Source organism: Cheilinus undulatus, linkage group 3, assembly GCF_018320785.1.
Source record: "Cheilinus undulatus linkage group 3, ASM1832078v1, whole genome shotgun sequence".
Lineage (NCBI taxonomy): Eukaryota > Metazoa > Chordata > Actinopteri > Labriformes > Labridae > Cheilinus > Cheilinus undulatus.
The window spans coordinates 36,288,567-36,309,027 of NC_054867.1; the positions used below are offsets into that span (position 1 = coordinate 36,288,567).

At 38.1% G+C, this 20,461-nt stretch overlaps 2 protein-coding genes across 2 annotated transcripts in view; both read left to right on the forward strand.

Annotated features, from left to right (window-relative positions):
- The first annotated feature begins 1,850 nt into the window (after positions 1 to 1,850).
- Positions 1,851 to 12,824, forward strand: tamm41 (TAM41 mitochondrial translocator assembly and maintenance homolog). Its single transcript, XM_041816461.1, has 8 exons — positions 1,851 to 2,233; positions 4,079 to 4,261; positions 4,372 to 4,464; positions 4,668 to 4,818; positions 6,437 to 6,582; positions 8,827 to 8,992; positions 9,603 to 9,665; positions 11,878 to 12,824. Exons 1-8 carry the CDS (start codon positions 2,096 to 2,098, stop codon positions 11,967 to 11,969), a joined length of 1,032 nt encoding a protein of 343 aa, XP_041672395.1. The 5' UTR covers positions 1,851 to 2,095; the 3' UTR covers positions 11,970 to 12,824.
- A 2,706-nt stretch (positions 12,825 to 15,530) lies between these two features.
- Positions 15,531 to 20,461, forward strand: part of vgll4b (vestigial-like family member 4b) — a 51,720-nt gene continuing 46,789 nt past the window's right edge. The window contains exons 1-2 of the mRNA XM_041778206.1: positions 15,531 to 15,722; positions 19,541 to 19,614. Of these exons, the coding sequence (XP_041634140.1) occupies positions 19,551 to 19,614 (64 nt within the window). The 5' untranslated portion in view covers positions 15,531 to 15,722; positions 19,541 to 19,550. The remainder of the gene's footprint in view (positions 15,723 to 19,540; positions 19,615 to 20,461) is intronic.

Sequence of the window (20,461 nt, forward strand, 5' to 3'; positions counted from 1 at the left end):
TGAGTGAACGTGTTACTCAGGATTTAGTGGCCTTATCAATATTAATTTGGCTGAGAAGATGGCTCACAGCAATTACAGAGGAGATAATATTTGTCCTGCTCCTGACAACCCTGTAATGAGCTGCAGAAATTTTGCTAAGTTTCATGAATCTACATTCAATATTGATTCATTCAAGCAAATGTGAGATTTGTGCCTTTGAGAGAAGCAGCTAATTTGGGGGACTGATTACAACCTCAAAAGCTTTTTGGCTTTAAATGCTGTAGAAATAGTTCCTCACGATTCTCACAATCAAGATCAATTTTTACTTTCACGGACATGCTTGGTGTTTTTAAACACTTGGTTTTAAGCAAAGTGAGACTTTTAAAGCTTTCAAGAACAGGTCAGTTCCTTTTTCCAGTGCATGTTAAAATACAGACTTTGCAATTATTGCTTTCATCGATTTTGTTCAGTTCAAGCCCAAAAACACCTCTGGCAGAGTGGAAGTCTAGATCCTGACAGGACCAATCATCATTATCATGCCCGGGAGATTGAATTCTTATGGATCTTTTATAAAACTTATTGTGATATATAAAAATCTAAACATCATGGATATTGAAAAAACTAATCAAATTGAAAGAGCAGCCTGTACTTCTGCTTAGTCTTCTGTCTATTGTTGCACAGAAACAAACAGAAATGTCTTGGGTTAGCATGTCATTTAGGCTAGAGCTTTCATGTTTGGGACAACATAGAAAGAAACAGCTGAGGTATAGATTTAAATGTGAGATGCCAATTGACATGTATCAGTTAATGATTCATGTTGCTTCATGGGAATTTTATGTTGCTTGGTGACAATCATATTCATGCATTGTTGTTAAACAGCGTCCTGCTGGATGCATGTTACATACTTTGGTAAGCTGTTGCATGCATGCATAACTGACATCTGTGTAATGTGTTTTAATGTAGTAATATTTGCTTCCCTTCATCAGACATGTTTTTGTTTTCCTAATGCTGGTTGCATTGTGTTGTGTATTCCATGTTGATTTTTAGTTTCTTTCTGATTTTTCGTGCATTTTGCATATATTTTTAACATTTGCTTATGCTGCTTCATGATTTTCATGCATGCTACATGTATTTTGTGACTGTGGCTGCTTACCTGCACACTGTGATGATGACACGTTAGATCTATGCATAGTTTGTAGTTATTTTCATTGCAGGGCAGTGCTTGCACTCAGTTTACTTTTTTTTTGTTTTTCTTCCCTCGCCCTTTCTTGTCATTATTTTTCAATTTTTAGAAAGCCAAATTTAACTCTTGGCCAAGGACTTCAGTTGGAAACCAGCCTTTTGCTAGCTCCGCCATATGTACAGAGATGCTGATTATAATGCACTGCTCCTGTAATAAAAACAAACACAGCAGATGCACAGTATTTGGGGGGGGGGGGTTTAGATGGCTGTGTGGCTTCATGTGAACATCGTAACTATCTAGAAATAATTCCACATATGTTTGTACTGTCACAGTCAACACTGTCCCATTTGCCAAAAAAAAAGAAAAGAAAAATTAATGTAGGTTTGCTCACCTCTAGAAATCAGCCGTACCTCATGTCACCGTGTTAAACTTGGTCAAAAACCGACCTCTGCTGGCAAACTTTAGAGTTGTGCTTCGACGTTTCGACACTTCTCACACTTTAAAGCAAGGTGCTTTGAATTTAGCGACTTCTTTAGTAAAGGAAGCGACTACTATCAAACATACTGCACGTGAACAGCTCATTATCACACCTGACGCCAGTTTTACTATTAAATGGGGTAATCTTCCATTTACGACTCGATTTCCCGTGAGCCTCCAGTCTGCGACAGACTTATGACGTCAATTGTAGTCGACTGTCAAGTGTACAGCTGACTTACACTGACCTGATGGACATACTTACACGATGACTTCTACAATTTAAGTGCTTTAAAGTAGGAGTTGGTGTCTCAAACTGCCCTGCGCGCTGTTGTCAAATATGTTTGTTCAATTTCATGCGAATAGAGCTCCTTTTTTCACGTTATTTTATCGGTTATTCCGCTTATAAACCAGCGCGTGCCGTTCCTGGATAGCTAGGAAACGCTTCTTCAAAACAAAATGACTCTTCCAGCTTTGCACAACACCGGTGTGCTCTACAGGCGGATTTTATCACAGTTTCCTCAGGACATCAGTCTAGCTTTTGCCTATGGATCTGGCGTTTTCAAACAACACGGGACCAGCCAAGGTCAAATGGAGGTAAATGACGGACAGTTTTCAAACTCTGCTCACTTGATAAGTCACAAACTTTCACTCCAGGTGTGCATTTAAGTAACAGTGACAGTCAAGACTTACACGCTTACATTGATAAATGCAGAATTATTTATTATTACTTACACTATCATTGAAACTGCCTTCTGGCTACTTCAGATACGATTTGAAATATTGTAACTTTAAGAGCAGGGAATATGGTTAAATACATACACAGAAACTACATTTGCATGTATTATGGAAATAACTGCCACTATAATAGTGAACATGTATGAAAAAATACTGCTGTACATTTGTCAGTATTTGTATTGGCGCAGTGTGTCACAACAGTACAAATATTTAGAGCAGCTTTTCCAAACTTAAGAGTACTGCGGCTCAGTTTGAAGCCTGAAAGTCTTCCCACAAAAGCTTTCTACAACCATAACATGAGACCTAAACTATTTGCCTTGATAATTTTATTTTATAAACAGAACATTTCAATGCCAATGTGTAGTTTTCAGAGATCAATTCCCCTAGGAAAATATTTCACAAAGTCACAAAATGCAGTTACTGAGCCATGACTGTCATTTTGTTTTGATCCGCAAAATCAGCTATGTTTTCTTTTCCTATCTCTAGATTCTTCCGTTTTTGCAGCACAGTAGTTGAACGTTAAACTAGGCGTCACCAGTGAATGCATACCCAGATAAACCATGACCCTCAACCTTAAAAAATAAATCCATGTCCTATTATGTATTTTGAATGACCTCTCATGGCCCACCTGAATTCCCTGGGGCCCACCAAGGGGGCATTGACAACACTCTGGGAAGCACTGATCTAGAGGTGAACCCCAAAATAAAACACAACATAATAACACTGGTTTGTGCATTGTTTTTAGAAGTGCCTTTAGATATTATTTGTTGATTTTTCCACACTCAAAGACCTTTCTTACCTCAATGTTAGACTGTGGATGCCTTTTTTGGTGCAATTACACTTAAGTGCTTCCTCTTAATGCATGCATTGTAAGCCAAGTGGAAGCAGCCTCATTGTGCACATAGAATTAAGAAAATGAAAATTAAAAATATCAAGAAGATAAAAATACATAGCCAGTGTTGCACTGTAGATACATCTAGCCATGAAGCCAACTGTAATGAACTCTTTTGAAAAAACATTTCACAGTCTCACTGATAAAATTGCTAATTTTTAACCATTTGTAATTGAGAGTTCAGTTATCTGATGAAGGATATTAAACTTGGACTGTAACTATCTGGAGCTCACACACAACCATCACAACATCCTTAAAACACAACACACAACCATTTCAAAAACACTAAAAAAAAACCAACAACTCTATCCACAGCAGCAAACATACAATACATTTTGGAAATAAAGATTTAATTAAATATCCTTTTTAGTTGCATGGGAAAAGAAATTGTTTGATAATCCGGAGCTTTAAGTCACAGCAGACAGGTGTCCTCTTTGCCAGACTGTTATGAGTCTCATGTGATGCTTTGGGGCCAAATGTTGACTTGTGTTTTTTTTTTTTATATTAGCAAGGGTTGGTAATCTTTTGTGCTGAGTTAACTACTCTTTGCAGACTTTTGTTCTAAGCTGCAGTGCAGCTGGTATCCCTGAATCACCTGAATGCTATCGGTGATAACGTTTGGGGTATAAAGAGACACAGGCAGCTGCTGAGGATATGGGTATATCATCACAATATGATTCCGCTTAAGTTGATGATAACCAACAGTACTGAATAATCATCTTTCTTATGAAATACACCACTATTAATCTATACTGCTGTTTATCAATTAAGATAAAATCCAATATTTCCTGTTTTTCTTTCTTTGTACACAGAAAAACATGTTGGACTTTGTGTTTGCGGTGGATGACCCTGTGACGTGGCACACGATGAATCTTCTGCAGAATCGCCGGCACTACTCCATCCTCAAACTTCTTGGGCCAACGATGATAAGCTCTGTACAAAATGACCATGGCGCTTCAGTGTACTACAACACACTGGTGCCAGTGGATGGGAGGGTAAATTACTCATTTCTTACTTTCATTACTCCTTATCTTCAGCCAGCCCAAATGTTTAGCTAGATTATTTTTCCCATACACATAAATGACCTCCACCTTGTTTTTTTTAGATTATCAAATATGGTGTGATCAGTACAGAGTCTCTGATAAATGACCTGATGCACTGGAAGACCCTGTATGTGGCAGGACGTCTACACAAACCGGTGAGTATTAAGAACGCAGCTGTTCAGAAGTGTAACTGTAGTACATGTACGCCAAACCATCCTCAAAACTACTGGTGTTTCTATAGATTTGCAATATTTTCAAAACACTTTGCTTTAGTGGAATTCAATTTAAAAATGAACCTGTTTGCCTGTGGTTTAGTCAAAATGTGTGTACATGCATACATTATTGTTCTCTGATGCAGGTGAAAATGCTGGTGCAAAGTGAAAATGGAAAGCTCCGGGCTGCTCTTGTTGCCAACCTGAAGAGTGCCGTGACAGCCTCCTTCCTCATGCTGCCTGAGAGTTTCTCTGAGGAAGATTTGTTTTTACAGATAGCTGGGCTTTCTTATGCAGGTAACTTTCCAGTACATATAAAAACCTGGTCAAAATTACATGCAGACATATATTTAAATTATTGCATTATTGAAAGTAGAGCAGATCACAGTATTCCAGGTTTAGATATAAAAATGACTCTTATTTTATACCACTCATTGCACATATTTCTTACTGTTTTCATCCTGACAGCAAAGTGAACGCATTCCAATCATGTGATTTCCTTCATTATAAATGTCTTTTTGCACATGTTGAAGCAGTTTAATGAGGACTTGTGTGTCATTACAGCTCTGTGCGCTTTGACTGATAATTCAAGCTGTTTCAAAAATGAAAAATTACAAAAAACAAAAAACGTGCATAGCCTCTAGCACTGCATGGCATCACCTGTATCTGACTGAACTTGAAGCACTCTGTAGCATTTATGCATGCTGTTTTCTGCTGTCTAGGTATTTGCTTTTTTTGTACTTAACCTTAGATGTATTTCACTTTGGACAAAAGCATGCACTAGGGGCCCGCAGATGGTTAAGTGGTTTGGGGCGTGCACCATGTACGTGGGTGGCCAGGGTTTGAATCTGGCCTGTGGCCCTTTGCCGCATGTCTCTACCCACTCTCTTCCCTGTTTCCGAGTCCATCCACTGTCCTACTCTATCTAATAAAGGCACAAAAAGGCCCAAACATAAATCTTAAAAAAAATAAATAAATAATGCACTTAATGTAATGGAAACATTGTAATAAAATTCAGGACAGCTTGCCCCTGAAATTGTCCTAAGTTCTTTATTCATAAAAGTCCCTCTTAGTGTGGAGTTCCTGTAAAACAGGAAGTGGTGTCCTGGAGTGCACTCACAAATTACAAACCTGTACCATGCCTGAACATGTTTGTTGCATAAAGTCCAGTTTGTTTGTTCAGTGTGAGTGCTAGGTACTGTGCCCAAGCACTTGGCCCTAGAATAAGATGTATAATCTAAGCAAACTGATACACTGCCTTGCGTTGTAGAGAAATCAAGGAGAGTTAGAGTGCTGCCCAAAACAGTTTAAAATAAGCCACAATAGGCGTGAAGTTGCAGGTGTTCTGAATTGCTCTCTATTGTTCTAGCTTTGAGACCCTGCTTCTTGTCAACACAACCATGCATATGTTGAATTATGACGTGATTGCACATCTATTCAAGGTGAGCATGCTCAAGCCCACTTGGGCAATGTGAGTGCAGGCCATCTGGGGACTGGGAAGGGGGAAAATCATGCTTCGGCATGGTATGGTATCGGGCAACTGTGCCTAGTTTGGGTGAGCCTCAGAGGCAGGACATGACATTAAAAAGGTGCTGCAGAAATCCAAAATGGCGGATGAAGCAGCAGAGAGTGAAGTTTTTGACATGGATCACTTAACTGTTGCAGGATAAAATGGTCATCACTGCTCACTCATGGGGAATTTTCCAGAATATGTCCTGCAATTACAAATCAGCTCACCCCAACTTTGCAGGAAAAAAAAAATCAAGGAGTTTTGTGCACATGTAGAAAGTAAAAACAAATGAAGTAGCTTGATATCTCTGCATTTGTTGCTGTGGTGCCAAATACTGCAAAATGCATGAGAAATGTATGAAATATGTTATACCGAATCTGTACACATTTTTCTGTGCCTCTGTAGGAGATTTCAGAATGGTAATTGGAGAAGATAAATCCAAGGTGGCAAACATTGTCAAAGACAACATCCAGCACTTCCGAATTCTGTACAGCAACATCCTGCGGGACTGCCCACAAGTGGTCTACAAGCCCCAACAAGGAAAACTGGAGGTAAAACATGGCACACACTAAAACACACAAGACACACCTACTGTTATTATCTCACTTGGTATGTTGGCAACATGACAGAACACTGTGTGCTCTATCTGCTGTTTCTCCTCATTTGACTTGTGTCCCAGGATTACCTGTGACGCATGGATCTGTGGACTTTCGGGTTACATTTGCTCATGAATTTCACTCTTTTAAAGGAATTATGGAACAAAAAAGTGTGGTGAATAAAGTGTAGCTCTGCTGACATGATTTAATGCCTGGAAATTTTGGCTAAAATTATTTAATAGCTGCTCCTATCATCCTTTATATTGCCATGTTTTATATAAAATGTTAGTGTGACACAGACTGAAGAAAAAGGAGTATTTGTCAGATAGTGCAGCGTACGCTCACATCCTTTATATTACCTTGTAAACTGGGTGTGACTGACTTGGCTTGAGACTAGTTCCACATGTTGAGTAGCATGAAAACAACATTTCAATCAGTTCTATGAGTGGTGAGGTTTTATCCTGTCTTCATTGTTATATAACTCTTTACTCACTCCTTTAATTAACATGTTTAGTAATTGTTTGGGAAATGGCTAATTGTTTGTGTCACATGTTTGTGAGTAACACATTCTGCAGGGGGGAAATGTGTGTTGTGAGCCCTGCATGTGAAATACACATGGTTATGCATCACTGGACAAAACAGGAGAAAACACAAATGCATAAACCTGCTACAGTCTAATATGTTGCAGGTCTGTGGCATAAGAGAAAGTTTTCAGCATAACTGGGTGTGGGGATGTGCTAGCTTAATATTTTCCTCTTTTTTTTTCTTTAATTGGTGTTTTAAAGGTTGGGTTTGAGTTTTTGCCCCACTGAAAATGTAGTTTTTCTTCTCTTTTAAAGAACCAGCCTCTCTTTTCTCTGGCTTCCTGTTAGTTTCAGGATCTAGTTTGACATTTTATTACTTGTTTTAGAACTTTACATGGGCTAGAACCACCGTACTTGTCTGAGTTGTCAGAGCACTAAGGTCAGCCTGCCAGATGCTCTCAGTGTTTGAAGATGCAGCTCAAACTGTAGGTGGTGGAGTTTCTCCTGTACACATTAACTATATGGGCAAAAGTACTTTAAGCCTGACCATTACACTATCAGGGAATGAAATGATTCAATATATTCAAATACATGTACTTTTATACAGAGTTGGCCCCCCTTTTGGAGTTTGAACAGCTTTCACTCTTCTTGGAAGGCTTTCCACAAAATTAGGAGTGTTTCTGTGGGATTTTTTGCCTTTAAAGCAGTGGTTTTCAACCTTTTTTCACCCAAGGCCTACCTGAGATCAAGCTGAAATCGCAAGGAACACACCATATCTATTTCCATGAAAAATAGCCTTTATTCTTGTTATAGTATCCTCAGTCATTGTGCAGTTAAGGTAATAATGTATCAGCCACAAAATGGTCATCAAACTGTACAAAAGCCAAAAGTGAAGGATAGTGAGCACATCATATATGAGAGATAAACAGAATAATGAGGGTAACTTTGTAATGTCATGTGAGGAATGGGAGAGTTTGAGTAATCAGTAATATTCTTCTAACTCATTGTCATGCACAGTTTAATTGGAGAAACACTGTTAAATTCTTCATCACACCAGCACTAAAGCAGACACAGAGGCAGACGGTGAGTGAGGGGCTGTGTGAGAGTGAGAGCATATCATTATCATGTCTTCTGGTAATAGATTTAATTTAAGATTACAAGAAGTTAATCGAACACAGCAAGGAAAAAAGTTTAGACAGTTCAGATTGGTTGTTGTTTTCAAGTCCTGTATGCTGATTAGGGACTACCCTAACTCATGGGCTAAAGCCAACGTCCACAGAGTAAGGATGGTAGCCAGTAAAATAGTCTTTTTTTATTTATGACTAAAATAAATTAAAAAGTGGTCTGGTTTACTTAAAAAAATCACATTCATTGTAAAAAGCTGTACACGAGCCATTATCGTATCTTAAGAAAGTATTCTTAATGTGAGTAAAGATAAAACCTTCAAGGTATAACCACTATCTTTACAGTATTTCTTTGCTAATATTTGGCTATTGTAGGAATTCTAATAAACATACAGTGCAGCTGGTATAAATAGATGTGTAAATATTTATGTGCTCGATATGCATTATGAGCTCATCGACAGTTCATTTAATAGTGATATTTTCAGTGGACACCTGTGCACTCGAGGATTGTTGCTGCTGCCTGCATTGTTCATTTGTTTGTGTGCTGACAGGTGGATAAAAGCCCAGAGGGTCAGTTTATCCAGCTGATGGCGTTACCTCGAACCCTCCAGCAGAAGATCACAAAGCTGGTTGACCCTCCTGGGAAAAACCGAGATGTTGAGGAGATCCTTCTGCAGGTCGCCCAGGACCCAGACTGCGGAGCTGTCGTACAACAAGGTGGGGACCAAAAACAGGATGGAAGAAAGATGAGGATGATTATAGGAACAAACAAAGAAGGATGTGGAGAAGAGGGATGTTAGCTAAATGAGATGAAGATGTACCAACAAACTTACAAGCCAGGATAATATCAGGACCTGCTCAAAATAAATGTACTCACAGATTAAACACCTAAATATGTCACATCAGATCAGAATCAGACCTGAAGCCCCCCCGGTAACATTACCTTTTCATATTTTAATTAACAAATGTATTATTTAATTATACCGTCTTGTTAAATTGATGTTATTTAGGAAACCCTGGGCTTTTCTGTTACAGTTTAATGCTTTGAGGAAATACAGTTTGACAGTTAAAGCCATAACAAACTGTTAGGTGATCAGAGTTAATCGCTTTTTACATTTTTATGGACCAGTTATCAGAAAGAAAACATGGTTTGTAGGAAGATGTATGAATGTATTAAATGGCAAACATTAAATCCTTAATTACTTTTGTCAGTACATGGTGTCGCCTTGAGCAATGAGTAGCATCATAAAATTGTATAATAGGGTAATGAGATATAATCTGTCTACTGTATAAATGCGTGTTAAAGCCTGCTTTTGTTCCTCTTCAGGTATTTCATCTATTGTGAAATCATCCAGTATAACACAGAGCATCAAAGGCATTGCTACAGCTGGTAGGCACCCTTTTCTTCTTGTTTTTTGGCAGCATCCTCGTGTATGTTTTATACTGTCAGGGCTTGTTAGCATAGATTCCTCTGATGCTTGGTTTAAAATCTTGGGAATACTTTTGTCTTTTTTGTTGAGAGAAACAGAACAGGACAGACACAACTGTCATTTCTGTATGCTAACTTTCAAACTGCTGCCTCCGGCATTTTATGTTAACATTAAGACTGAAAACAATAGGAAACTACTAGCCTAGCTTTACTCCGAAGAATTAGACTTAACCCATCAGTACCTTGAGAGCTCATGAGTTTACATATATAGCACTTAAGTAGGGATGTAAAGGTAAAGGTAGGGTTAAAAAAAACAGAAAAATACTATTTTGCAATTAAGCTGTCAGAAAAGGATCCCTCTGCTCATAAAGTTGCTTGAATCTCATTTAAAAAAAACAACAAATTAGAAAATCTTTGTAAAAATAAATTAGTGATCTAGTATCGTGGTACATCTTGAGTTGAGTGTGTTTCTACACTTCTACAGATGAGATGGTCTTAACTTAAAGTGCAGAAATAATATGGACTAATTTTAAAGGCTGTCCTTTAGTTTTAGCCATAGCTGATTGCTGCATGTTCCTCCTGACTCCAAAAATTAATTCTAAAAGGATTTTTTTCCACTACTGAATTGGCATCAGTGAGTTTGAGGGAAGCTGATTACAAGCATTAGCTTTAATTGACTGCACTAAAATGGTGTGTAGCCTGGCCTCCACTGAGGCTGCCATTTAACAGGTGAAATGTAGAAATTCAACATTGCTTTTTTCTTATCTAATGTGATACATTTAGACTAATGCAGTATTTATTGTAAATTATCGTGTTGTGCTGATAATGAAATAGCATTTTATTGTGCAGCCCTGCTATTTACTTTTCATGTGCATGAGTGATATTTATCTTAAAAACTAACTCTACAAGAAAGCAAGTTAGCTTATTTCCCAAACTGTCACACTCCTCTGTCACCGTGGCCTTTATGCGGTGTGTCTCTCTGACCTATGAATAAGAATTTGGTGAATCTATGACAGATTCTCCAATCAAAAGGAATTTATAGTATTTTACTTCAAGTAGAGTGTTGAAGAAAGACGACCTTAGAGCTGCTTACTATGGCAAGCATCCATCCATCTTCTCCTGGGCTGGTTGCAGTGGTAGCAAACTGTAAAAGAAATCAGACTTCCCTTTTTTGTATGACAATTTTCAACTGCTTCTGGGGGATCCCAAGACATTCACAAACCAGACAGGATATACAGTATAATCCCTCCAGCGCATTCTGGGTCTTCCCAGAGGTCTCCTCCCAGCCAGGCAGGCCTGAAAGACCTCCAAAGGGAGACTCACTCCTCACCTGCAGTGAGCAATCCACCTATTTCAAGCACAGAACCATGGCCTCTGACTTGGGGGCGCTGACCCTTATCCGGACTGCTTTGCACTCAGTTGCAAACCGCCCCAATACCTGCTTGAGGTCCTCAACCAAGGAAACCAACAGAACTACAAAAAGCGGAGATGGAATTCTGAGGTTCCTCCTACCCCGGCCTTGCCCCAAGATCCTGTCATGGCAAAAATTATAATGAGGATTTTTTTATTGATATTAAGATCCCAATTTTTAAACATATGTGCTCAGGGATTTTCTGACATCAGCATCACATGCTTTTATCAGACCAAAACACTCTTAACACTTCTAAATACATTCTTATTACTCAGAGACACAAGGAATAAATTAAATTAACTAGTAAAAGAATAAAATATGAAAAATAATTTTAAAAATTAGATAAATTCTTATTCCTCTGAGAAACAAAGAACCAATGACATACAAGTAAAAGAATAAAATATAAAAAAATATATCATAAATGAGGCAAATAATAAATATCACTAAGAGAGCTTTATTTTGAGGTGGTGGTAATGTCGTCTTTTGGCCAAAAATATAAAACACTGAAATACTACCACACATGGTAAAACCTATTGACAAAAGAAGCAGAACACACTATGCAGCTGAGTACTCGTTGAATGTTGATGATCTTGTTTTCGTAATCATGGGAAGCCAAACTCATAACTGATATCAAAACTTGATGACTTGCATAGTACTAGAAGACACATCAAAATATACTGACGTGTTAACAGCTGTTTATAATATTCAATCAGCATCCCTCTCATGTGACCTTAATGTTTTATCTGTCCTGGTCTCACTCAGGAGTTTGGAAGACGGTGTCATACAGCTCCAAGAAACTGTTGAAGATGTGGAAGGGTTGGAGGAGGAAGCCGTCTGTGTCACAGATGTCCTGATCCTCTCTGTCTGCCAGGAGGAGCCTGTCTTTTTCTATGAGCATCATCCAGACAATCAGCGTCCATCCTTTGATTTTTACCCTGAAACAAAATGTGCCTGGTGAACAGTTGCACACATCCACCTCTGGTTGTATCACAGCACAGTCTCCATTAATGACATCACTAACCAGGTTTAAGGCTGTGTTTGAGTATCGTAGAACTGTTCGCACCGCTGCCCTTTATCATGCAACTCATAGAGGTGGTGGAAAGGGGTGTGACATTTCACGAGCTGGACTAAATTATGGCTGACATTTAATGGTACTACACAGCGGGCCTTTCTGGGTAATGACTACAGAGACTGTCGAGGAACTGTTGGACATGTCTGGAGGCAGGGCACAAAATCACTGCAAGGGCCAGAATAATGAGGGACAGACTTTGATGTTGTCTGCCGTATTTTGAAATGTTCAGGTGTGACTGTGCATTTTCTGTGTAAATGCTGCTACCTCAAGAGAAAGAGGTCTTTATGCAGCTGTGTGGACTGGTGTTACATGTTGCACAAATACACTTCATATTTGCTCTCATGTTGCCAAAAATGTCATATCTTTCATCTTGAGTTTTAAAGGCCTTTGCACACTGAGTCCATTTGTTTGGATGGTTTTTCAGATCCATGATACGGGAACACCGTTGTACAAAGGCCCTAACTGTATGTCAAATTGTTATCCCATATTTGTGTTGGTATTTCTTGTCTTATGGATATGAAAAAATGCACGCTACTATTAACATGTTCTTCATCTCAACATTAGGTGCAACTCATATTCACAGTTGGAGATTGTGGATCATTTTTCCCCACAAATGCTTGATGTAATTAAAAGAAGTAACAGGAAATCTATTTAATAAATTTTTAATACTAAAGTTTCTGGGGTATGCAATTTTCTTCAGAATAATATTTGAAGTATCAAACCAAAGTCACAAAAAAAATTCCACAAAAATGCAAAATAAATCCAGAAGGTAGGGTAAATAAATGTAAAGCATCCAGCTCAATATGAAATAATTCTAAACATCAACATATGCTGATATATCTCAAACCTTCCAGTGCTTTATTTTGTGTCACCATGCAACTTAATTTCTTAAAGAGATTGGCCTCTGCATTAAATAGAAAAAAGAGACTGATGATTTTCAAAAGATTAAACTCCATATTTACTTATATGTAGCACAAAAGCAAACAGCAAATGCTGAAACTGAGAAAATGCATTTTTGGAATATTCTATGGCAACACACCATTAAAAACATTAGCACTTTCTGACTGCATTACATTAAAATATGTTGGTTTTAGGATTCTGTTATTTTTCATACGGACTCAGTGTCATGATGCAGTGCCACACCAAAATGGAGCAAAGCTGTTATTATTGTTATTGAATACCCTGGTGTTCTTCCACAATGTCAAGTCAAAATAGGCTTTCCAGTAATTATCTGTACACATTTTCTGCTTAATATATGTCTGATGCAACATGTAAAATTTCAGATATATAAATTGGACAAAAACAAATCAAATAGAGAGCTAATAACGTCTTTAAATCATCAGTCTGCATCCATTTATGGATTAGTGATTGGTCATTTCACGAGAAATTTCCCTTTTTCTCTCATTTTGAAAAAGACAAAATCAAAATTTTCAGGAAATACAACCCAAAAAGGCATTGCTTCATAATTCTTTCTTTGGTAACAGTAGTAGCTGCTTCCACCTACAGTCAGTTTTTTAACCTATCTTTCTATTCATCACCACGTCATGATTCATATTTTAAAATGACCTCAGATGTGGACCCATGAATCATCTTACATTCTGGTAGACTCACAGCATCTTAGAGGAGTTGATTTGCGCTCTTCTTTTTCTCTTCCAAGAGACTTTGCTGAATATTTTATAATCCCTGTGTACTTTGCTCTGTTAGATTAGTGTTGCTATCATTGAGAACAGTGGATAGAATCAGAAACATGTATGAGAGACTGGGGAAGATACCTGTAGGAAAGGAGCCACAGGCCGGACTTGAACATGGACCGTCTGCGTACATGGGATGTGACATAACCAATCCGCTGCCTGCACCCCAATGCTGCTATTTCTGCGCTTTATGATCCCAAACCATCACAATATTTTCTCCTATAATACTGAAACACTCAAGTGAAGTGAAATTAAGTTTCACTGAGGGATAGGTGCCAGGTCAAAGTGCAACTTCCTCACACAACACAAAACAGTGACTGCCTGATGTGTGGTTGAGACAGTCTGTTTAAATATTTTTTAATATAAGCACCAATATCAATAAAATCTAAAGTAAAAATTGAAAGATTAAACATAAAGGGAATATTCTGGTAAATGTTTTAATTTCAGGTTGTTTTTGAAGGCATAAAATTGTTAATTCAAGGAGTTAATCTTTCTTTTTATTAGGTGACAAGATTCAGTAGATATATCCAGTTTATATACTTTGTTTTCTTTTTAAGTTAAAGTGTGTAAAGGTTTGGTGTAAGGGTTACCTTTGAAGGCACTGTGCATTTATCAGTGGCCTATGAATAAAAACCTGGATACAACCAAATCAAAAAAGCATAAAAAAAGGTAAAAACAGAAAAAGACAATAGTTTTATACATTATTCTTTTAGCCCTAAATGAAGTTATTTACACTGCTATGCTATTTAGCAGGGCTTAAAGTGTGCCTAGACCAGTGGTTCTCAACTGCTCAGGTGTCAGGGCCTGCCACCACCTCCTTAAAAGATATTTTGACCCAAATTCTTTAAAAGTTTCAATCATATCCGAATGTTTATCATGGAAAATATGGCAGCTTATTCTTGAGATGGAACAGAGGATTTAACAAAGAGATAATGGCATTTACTACAAAATAAAAGCACATTATCGGTTGGTCAAAAGACTTTTTTTCCTTGCACACATTCACAACCCACTTTTCATCTAAATGCCCTCTTTAAAACTTGTAACAGTTACCCAAGTTATTGTATAGTTGAAGAAATAATGGTTGTACAAATTCCCACGGCACACCAAGACTTGGCTCAAGACACACCAGTGTGCCTTGAGCAGGTACCGCACATCAAGCATGTACATGAAGATAAATTAGTATATAAAATAAAAAAACATCCAGGGACCAAACAACATGAACAGAACATTAATGTACAAGACCAATGTAACAATACAGAAGGTGGCTAATGACTATGCTAAAGACTGACCAGGAATAAAGTGACCATTATTCCAAATAAAAGGGAAATGATGTAATATTCAGCTAATGGAAATTTACACAACAAACTAAGATGTTAAAAGGCTGAGTATAAAACCGAATAACATGTTAAAGGAGTGGCCTTTCAGTAGTCACAGGCCTACTTCACGTTTCACCACTTGAGCCATCTGAGTAATAAACACAGTGACATTTGACTCACCTCTAAAGGATGTGACGCAATGCCTCATTATCATAATTTATGCTGATATCATCGCTACAGTCGTCCACCAATCAGCGCGCTTCACTTTCACCACCTGCTAGGAACTGAATTCCATCATTCCAGGCATTCCTGCCCTCCCTCCCTCCTCCTCTTCCTCGTTTAGCCTACAACCAAGTTTGTCCCGACAGCTCTGCTACTATTGTCTCTGCTCGCTCGTTTAACCGCGGCTTTTTGTCTAGTATCCCTGTGGAATATATCTCTGTTTTTGTGTGCCGTGTTATTTTTTATTTCAGTATTTTTGTGTGGACATTATTGTACTGGAAGATACCAAAGTGGCGCTTGAAGGAGGTATGTGTGCTTTAAACATGAAGTTCTGTGTGACTGACATTGTTTCGGGTTTGTGGGAAGAGAGTGCGCTCTTTCTGGCTGTTTCAGTGCAGTTTAGTCTCTTTTTGTAAAATATTCCGCATGTATTTTAAGAAAATGTTGAGAACAATTGAAGGGACGGACTAAGTAGTACCCTCCCCATTATACGAAGTAGATAGTTGAAATTTCATTCACGGTATGAAGGCGGGTTCCCAAACTTTCTCATGTCATGTTTGTCACCGGGGGATTTGGGGACATTTAGCTGTCTCAGTAGGTTAACTCGGGCAATATTTCAGAAGGAAGTGGCGATACATTTATTTTATAGCTCAAACCTGCAGGTAAAGCTGTATTTTGCCTTTAAATAAACAGCAAAGCAACTGTAGGAGGCACCGCGTCATGTTGGTAAAATTACAGGTCTGGGGGAAATACATGGGGACGCACTTGTTACTGGCTGAATGGTTTCAGTTTCGCCGTGGTGTGCTGTATTCAAGTTTCTCAGTTTACGCTCACCACGTAGACAGGGGTTTTACGTGATGCTGCACAAAACCTGAACTGGAACCCAGTATAAAGTTACAAGAAAAGTCTGCAGTAATTAAGCTGCTCAAATGATTTGTTTTCCAGGAGAAATGAGGGAAAGGTATCTAAGGAATGCTAAAGAGGGAAGAGAGGCGCGCTGTTGCGTTTTTGTCCACACATACCTTTCATAGCGCTGCTGCACTGAAGGCTTAATATTATGGGGGAAATATCTGCACAATGCTAAAATAAATGCTGGGAGAGAAGTTTGCGGTTATCACTGGAAGGTCAACTGGTTTGACACTTAAAACAGCCAGCCCCTTTAAAACAGCAGAGCTGCTTTTTAAAGACATAGACTAGTTCTCAACTGCACTGAAAAAACAAAACAAAACAGATTTTGACCCTTAGTATTTGTAACGTATAATTATGAAGTTTGTTTCACTGATTTAAATGTGTAATTCAATCCTTCTTATATTTTTTGAATAATTTCAAAATGTGCTGTCTCCATTTCAAATTAGTTGATTTTAATTTTGCAAAAGTAACATCATAAAACTGTGTTCAAATAAGTTGGTTTGAAATGTGTTAAAATAATATAAAATTTTGTTAAACTAAAATGATTTTAATTTTAAAAATGCGTCCAGGCTAGTTGATTTTAATTGTGTACCAGGAACATTAAAAAAATTGTGTTCAAATGAGGACCACATACTGCCCTGTCTGAGCATGTGCATGACAAATCTGCAGTTTTCCCAGAATGACTTTGGGCACTAAATCTGTAAAGTTTGATTTTATGGTGGAAGTTTAGAAAAGCATGATGTAAATATAACACAAAATACATGAAATATGAGTTCTCTTTTAGGACATATGGAGATAAGAAGTGGTGTGATGACCTCGAAAGGACAAAAAGGTGTAAATTTCTGTATTATATCAGGCCCAAACTGCATCATCCTTTGTAATGTAAACTGCAGTGGTTGAAATTTTTAAAAAATGTGAGAAGGCGAGGGTAGCGTATTACATTTACTCAAATGAAATGTACTGTAGTTGAGTGTTTTTTGGGGTGTTTTGCGCTTTTTTGAGTACATTTCAAAATCAGTACCTCGACCTAAGTAAATTTTTACCCAGAGTAACTGCACTTTTACTTGAGTACAGTGCTCTTGTACTTTCTCTACCTTTGTTGACAATGCAGTAGCACATAGCAAGAGAATGATTCCATGTCAAAGCCTAAACAGCAAAAACTGGAGTGTTAATATCATGGAGTCGAACATTTCGGAGCTCCCCATCATGCCTTTGTGTTTGCACCATGAGCGAAGTTATCCACTGAGTTCCCGTCTGTGATTTTAGGTGCTCCCAAAGGATGCATAAAGCATATTCTTCATCAGTGTGCATAGTCTTGCTGTGAGGTTGACTCTCTGCTTTGTTCTCCGGAGGAGACTCACCTTACTGCCGATTTTCAAGAGTTACTGCAGCTCTATCATATTGTGAAATATTTAACACTTTTTAAAAGTGTAGTTTATTTAGATGTAGTGTGCAGACATAAAGACACCTTTGAAGTGTGGAATTTAATTCTATATGAGTCAAATTAACACTGTCAATTTGCTGTTTATTTTACTTTATTCTAGTGGTGTTACTTTACCTGAACAAGCCCAGAAAAAGCCCCTTACTTAGTCTCTACATTTGATCAGCATTGCCTAATGACTTAAGCGGAAATATTGTCAGCAATTGTTCTGACAGTTTTTTTTCATTCTATAAAAAAGACAAGGCAAGGCAAGGCAAAAAAAAAAGACAATTTACGTTGTGCAGGATGGATATAAGTCACATATGCTGCAGCTATTTATCACAGATATCTGCAAGACTGTTTCTAAAAATAGATCTAATTCACTGGCTTGCTAAAAGAAAACACCAATCACTTTATTCAAGTTATCATATATTTTGATAAAAATGCATATTTTAATACCATATATTTTACAACAATGCAGTCTCAGCTATTTTAATGATCAGTCATAAGGTAGGGATTTAGGGATGCACAGTGTTATTTGGAAACATTGAAAAAATCATTTGGAAACTAGCACATATGAAGTTTTAACAAGTTTCATGAGGTTAGTCTGGGTTGTACACAAGAGAATTAGGGCCAGAGTTGGAAAAAATGCTGTGAAGTTTTGGTCTTAGCTTTAGTCGCCGAAATTTACACAGTTTCAGAGCCATACAGAGTTGCGCCAGTGGAAGAGTAGCGACATCTAATGGCGGCTCATGAAGCATAGCGGACCTCCGCTGATGCCATGCTCTGTCTTTGTAGTCTTTGTAGTGCTGTGGATACCTGGTTCAGGGGAGTAGGCAGAGCTACTTCTCTCTCCTCTCTTCACATACGTTCACATAGAAAACAACAATGCTGAATTGCTGCATGTGAACTGACAGCTTGTGCTAGTTGTAAAGTTAAAAATGTTCTTTCGGTTTGATCGTCCTGATTAAAGTTTAAATTGTGTTTTAAAGACTGAAGGTTTAAGTCTTGACTGAATTTATATATCAGTGCAGCAGCTATCAGTATCTGCTTGTTTCAGTCTGTAAATATCCACATGTGGGATGTGGGGATAGATCATGAAAAACACATGCAAAATAAGGCAAAAATATTGTATTGGCTATCACATTAATACGTTTTTTAAACATCAGCATTGAAACTGATGCTTATTTTTACAACCATTGCATCTTTAAACTTTTGTTAGTTGAAGTTCCTGGTAGGAACTTTAGGTTTGTTCATTTTTGCAGCTCCAAACACTGACCCTTTTAATTTAACTCATTTTGTATTGTACTGTTAAATAGAATTTTTTTAAAGAAAAAGTGTCATCCTTCTTTCTTTCAACAATCAGATGTATTTATTTATGCCACTCAAAATGTAAACAAACACAGTTTAGGCAGTTTTGCAGCAACTATCAGATATTTATGATTGATAATAGAAACAATCTTGATGTTGATAGTCTCATTTAATCCCATGCATCATAAACAAGCATTAGCATTCCTGGAGCATGTTTAGTTTAAAGTTTAAAACTTGCCAACACTAAGGCCGGAGTTTCACGTTGAAACTTGTACCAGAGCATATTTAATGATACCAAGCCAAACCCTCATGTATAATAGCGACTTGATTTGTGCTTGTAATTATGTACTTGTGTGATCACGAACCACTTTTGTAGCTCTTGTTGAACTGGTATCTGTCACACATTAACCTTTCTGCCATGGGATGAAAGCCAAACATTTCTCAGTTAGATTTTCAACACCGTGCCCTCCTCTCTGTCTTACAGGCATCCAACAATGGAAACACCACTGGACGTTCTGTCAAGAGCAGCATCGTTTGTTCACGCGAACGAAGAAGAAAGTAGGTGACTTCTTTAAACTTGTTTTTTTTTTTTTTGTGGTTTCCATCTAGACTTCACATGCAGTCAAAAAGTGCTCTGTGTGCAAACGATTTGTATGATTAGAGTCGCCTTACAAGTCGATGGACGTTCTGTTCGACCGTAAGCCTCCTTGGCCCTGTTTTCTGACATCAGACAATAGGCGTCTTTGTGCTGTGCAAACTTGCAGATACACAGGCAAATAACAGCAACCGCACTCAACTGCCATCAGCAGCGCTTTTACACCAGCTGCTCGCCCGTGTTAACCTGCTTTCACTGGAATCAGGGCGGGGTGGTTCTTTGACTGTTTACATCTCTGTCTGCCTCCACTTCAGTGTCTTTCCACCGTTAACTGCCCGTCTGTCCTTTTGACCTCATCCATCCTCCTCATTGTAGACCATGCGCCTCTTTCTTCTTCTAGCATTCCCTCTGCTCTATGTGCAAGGAATTCTGGCCTTGCTGGAAATAAATTCCTTCCGAGATTAAGGAGAAATTGCCAATCCTTGTCAGCAGGCCTCTCTGCACAGCCAGCAAGCCCCTGAGCTGAGTAAAACCTACATGGACACTTAACATTCAGTGCATCCCACTGATAAATGAGCTGCAGTGTTTGGAAGTGGAAGGTAGCTTGTTGTTTTTAGTGTTTCCCTCAACATGAATTTAAACATCTTTCCCTGGATGTGCAGTTTAGAGTGACAAGTGTGATTTCTCTACGAATTTGTTGATGTCTTTGTGAAAGGATTTAAAGCATTAGGGAGACCTTTGATTTGTGCTCTTCAGAGGAAACAAACAATGTGAACTGAATTCCATTATGAGTCATGAATATTGTAATTT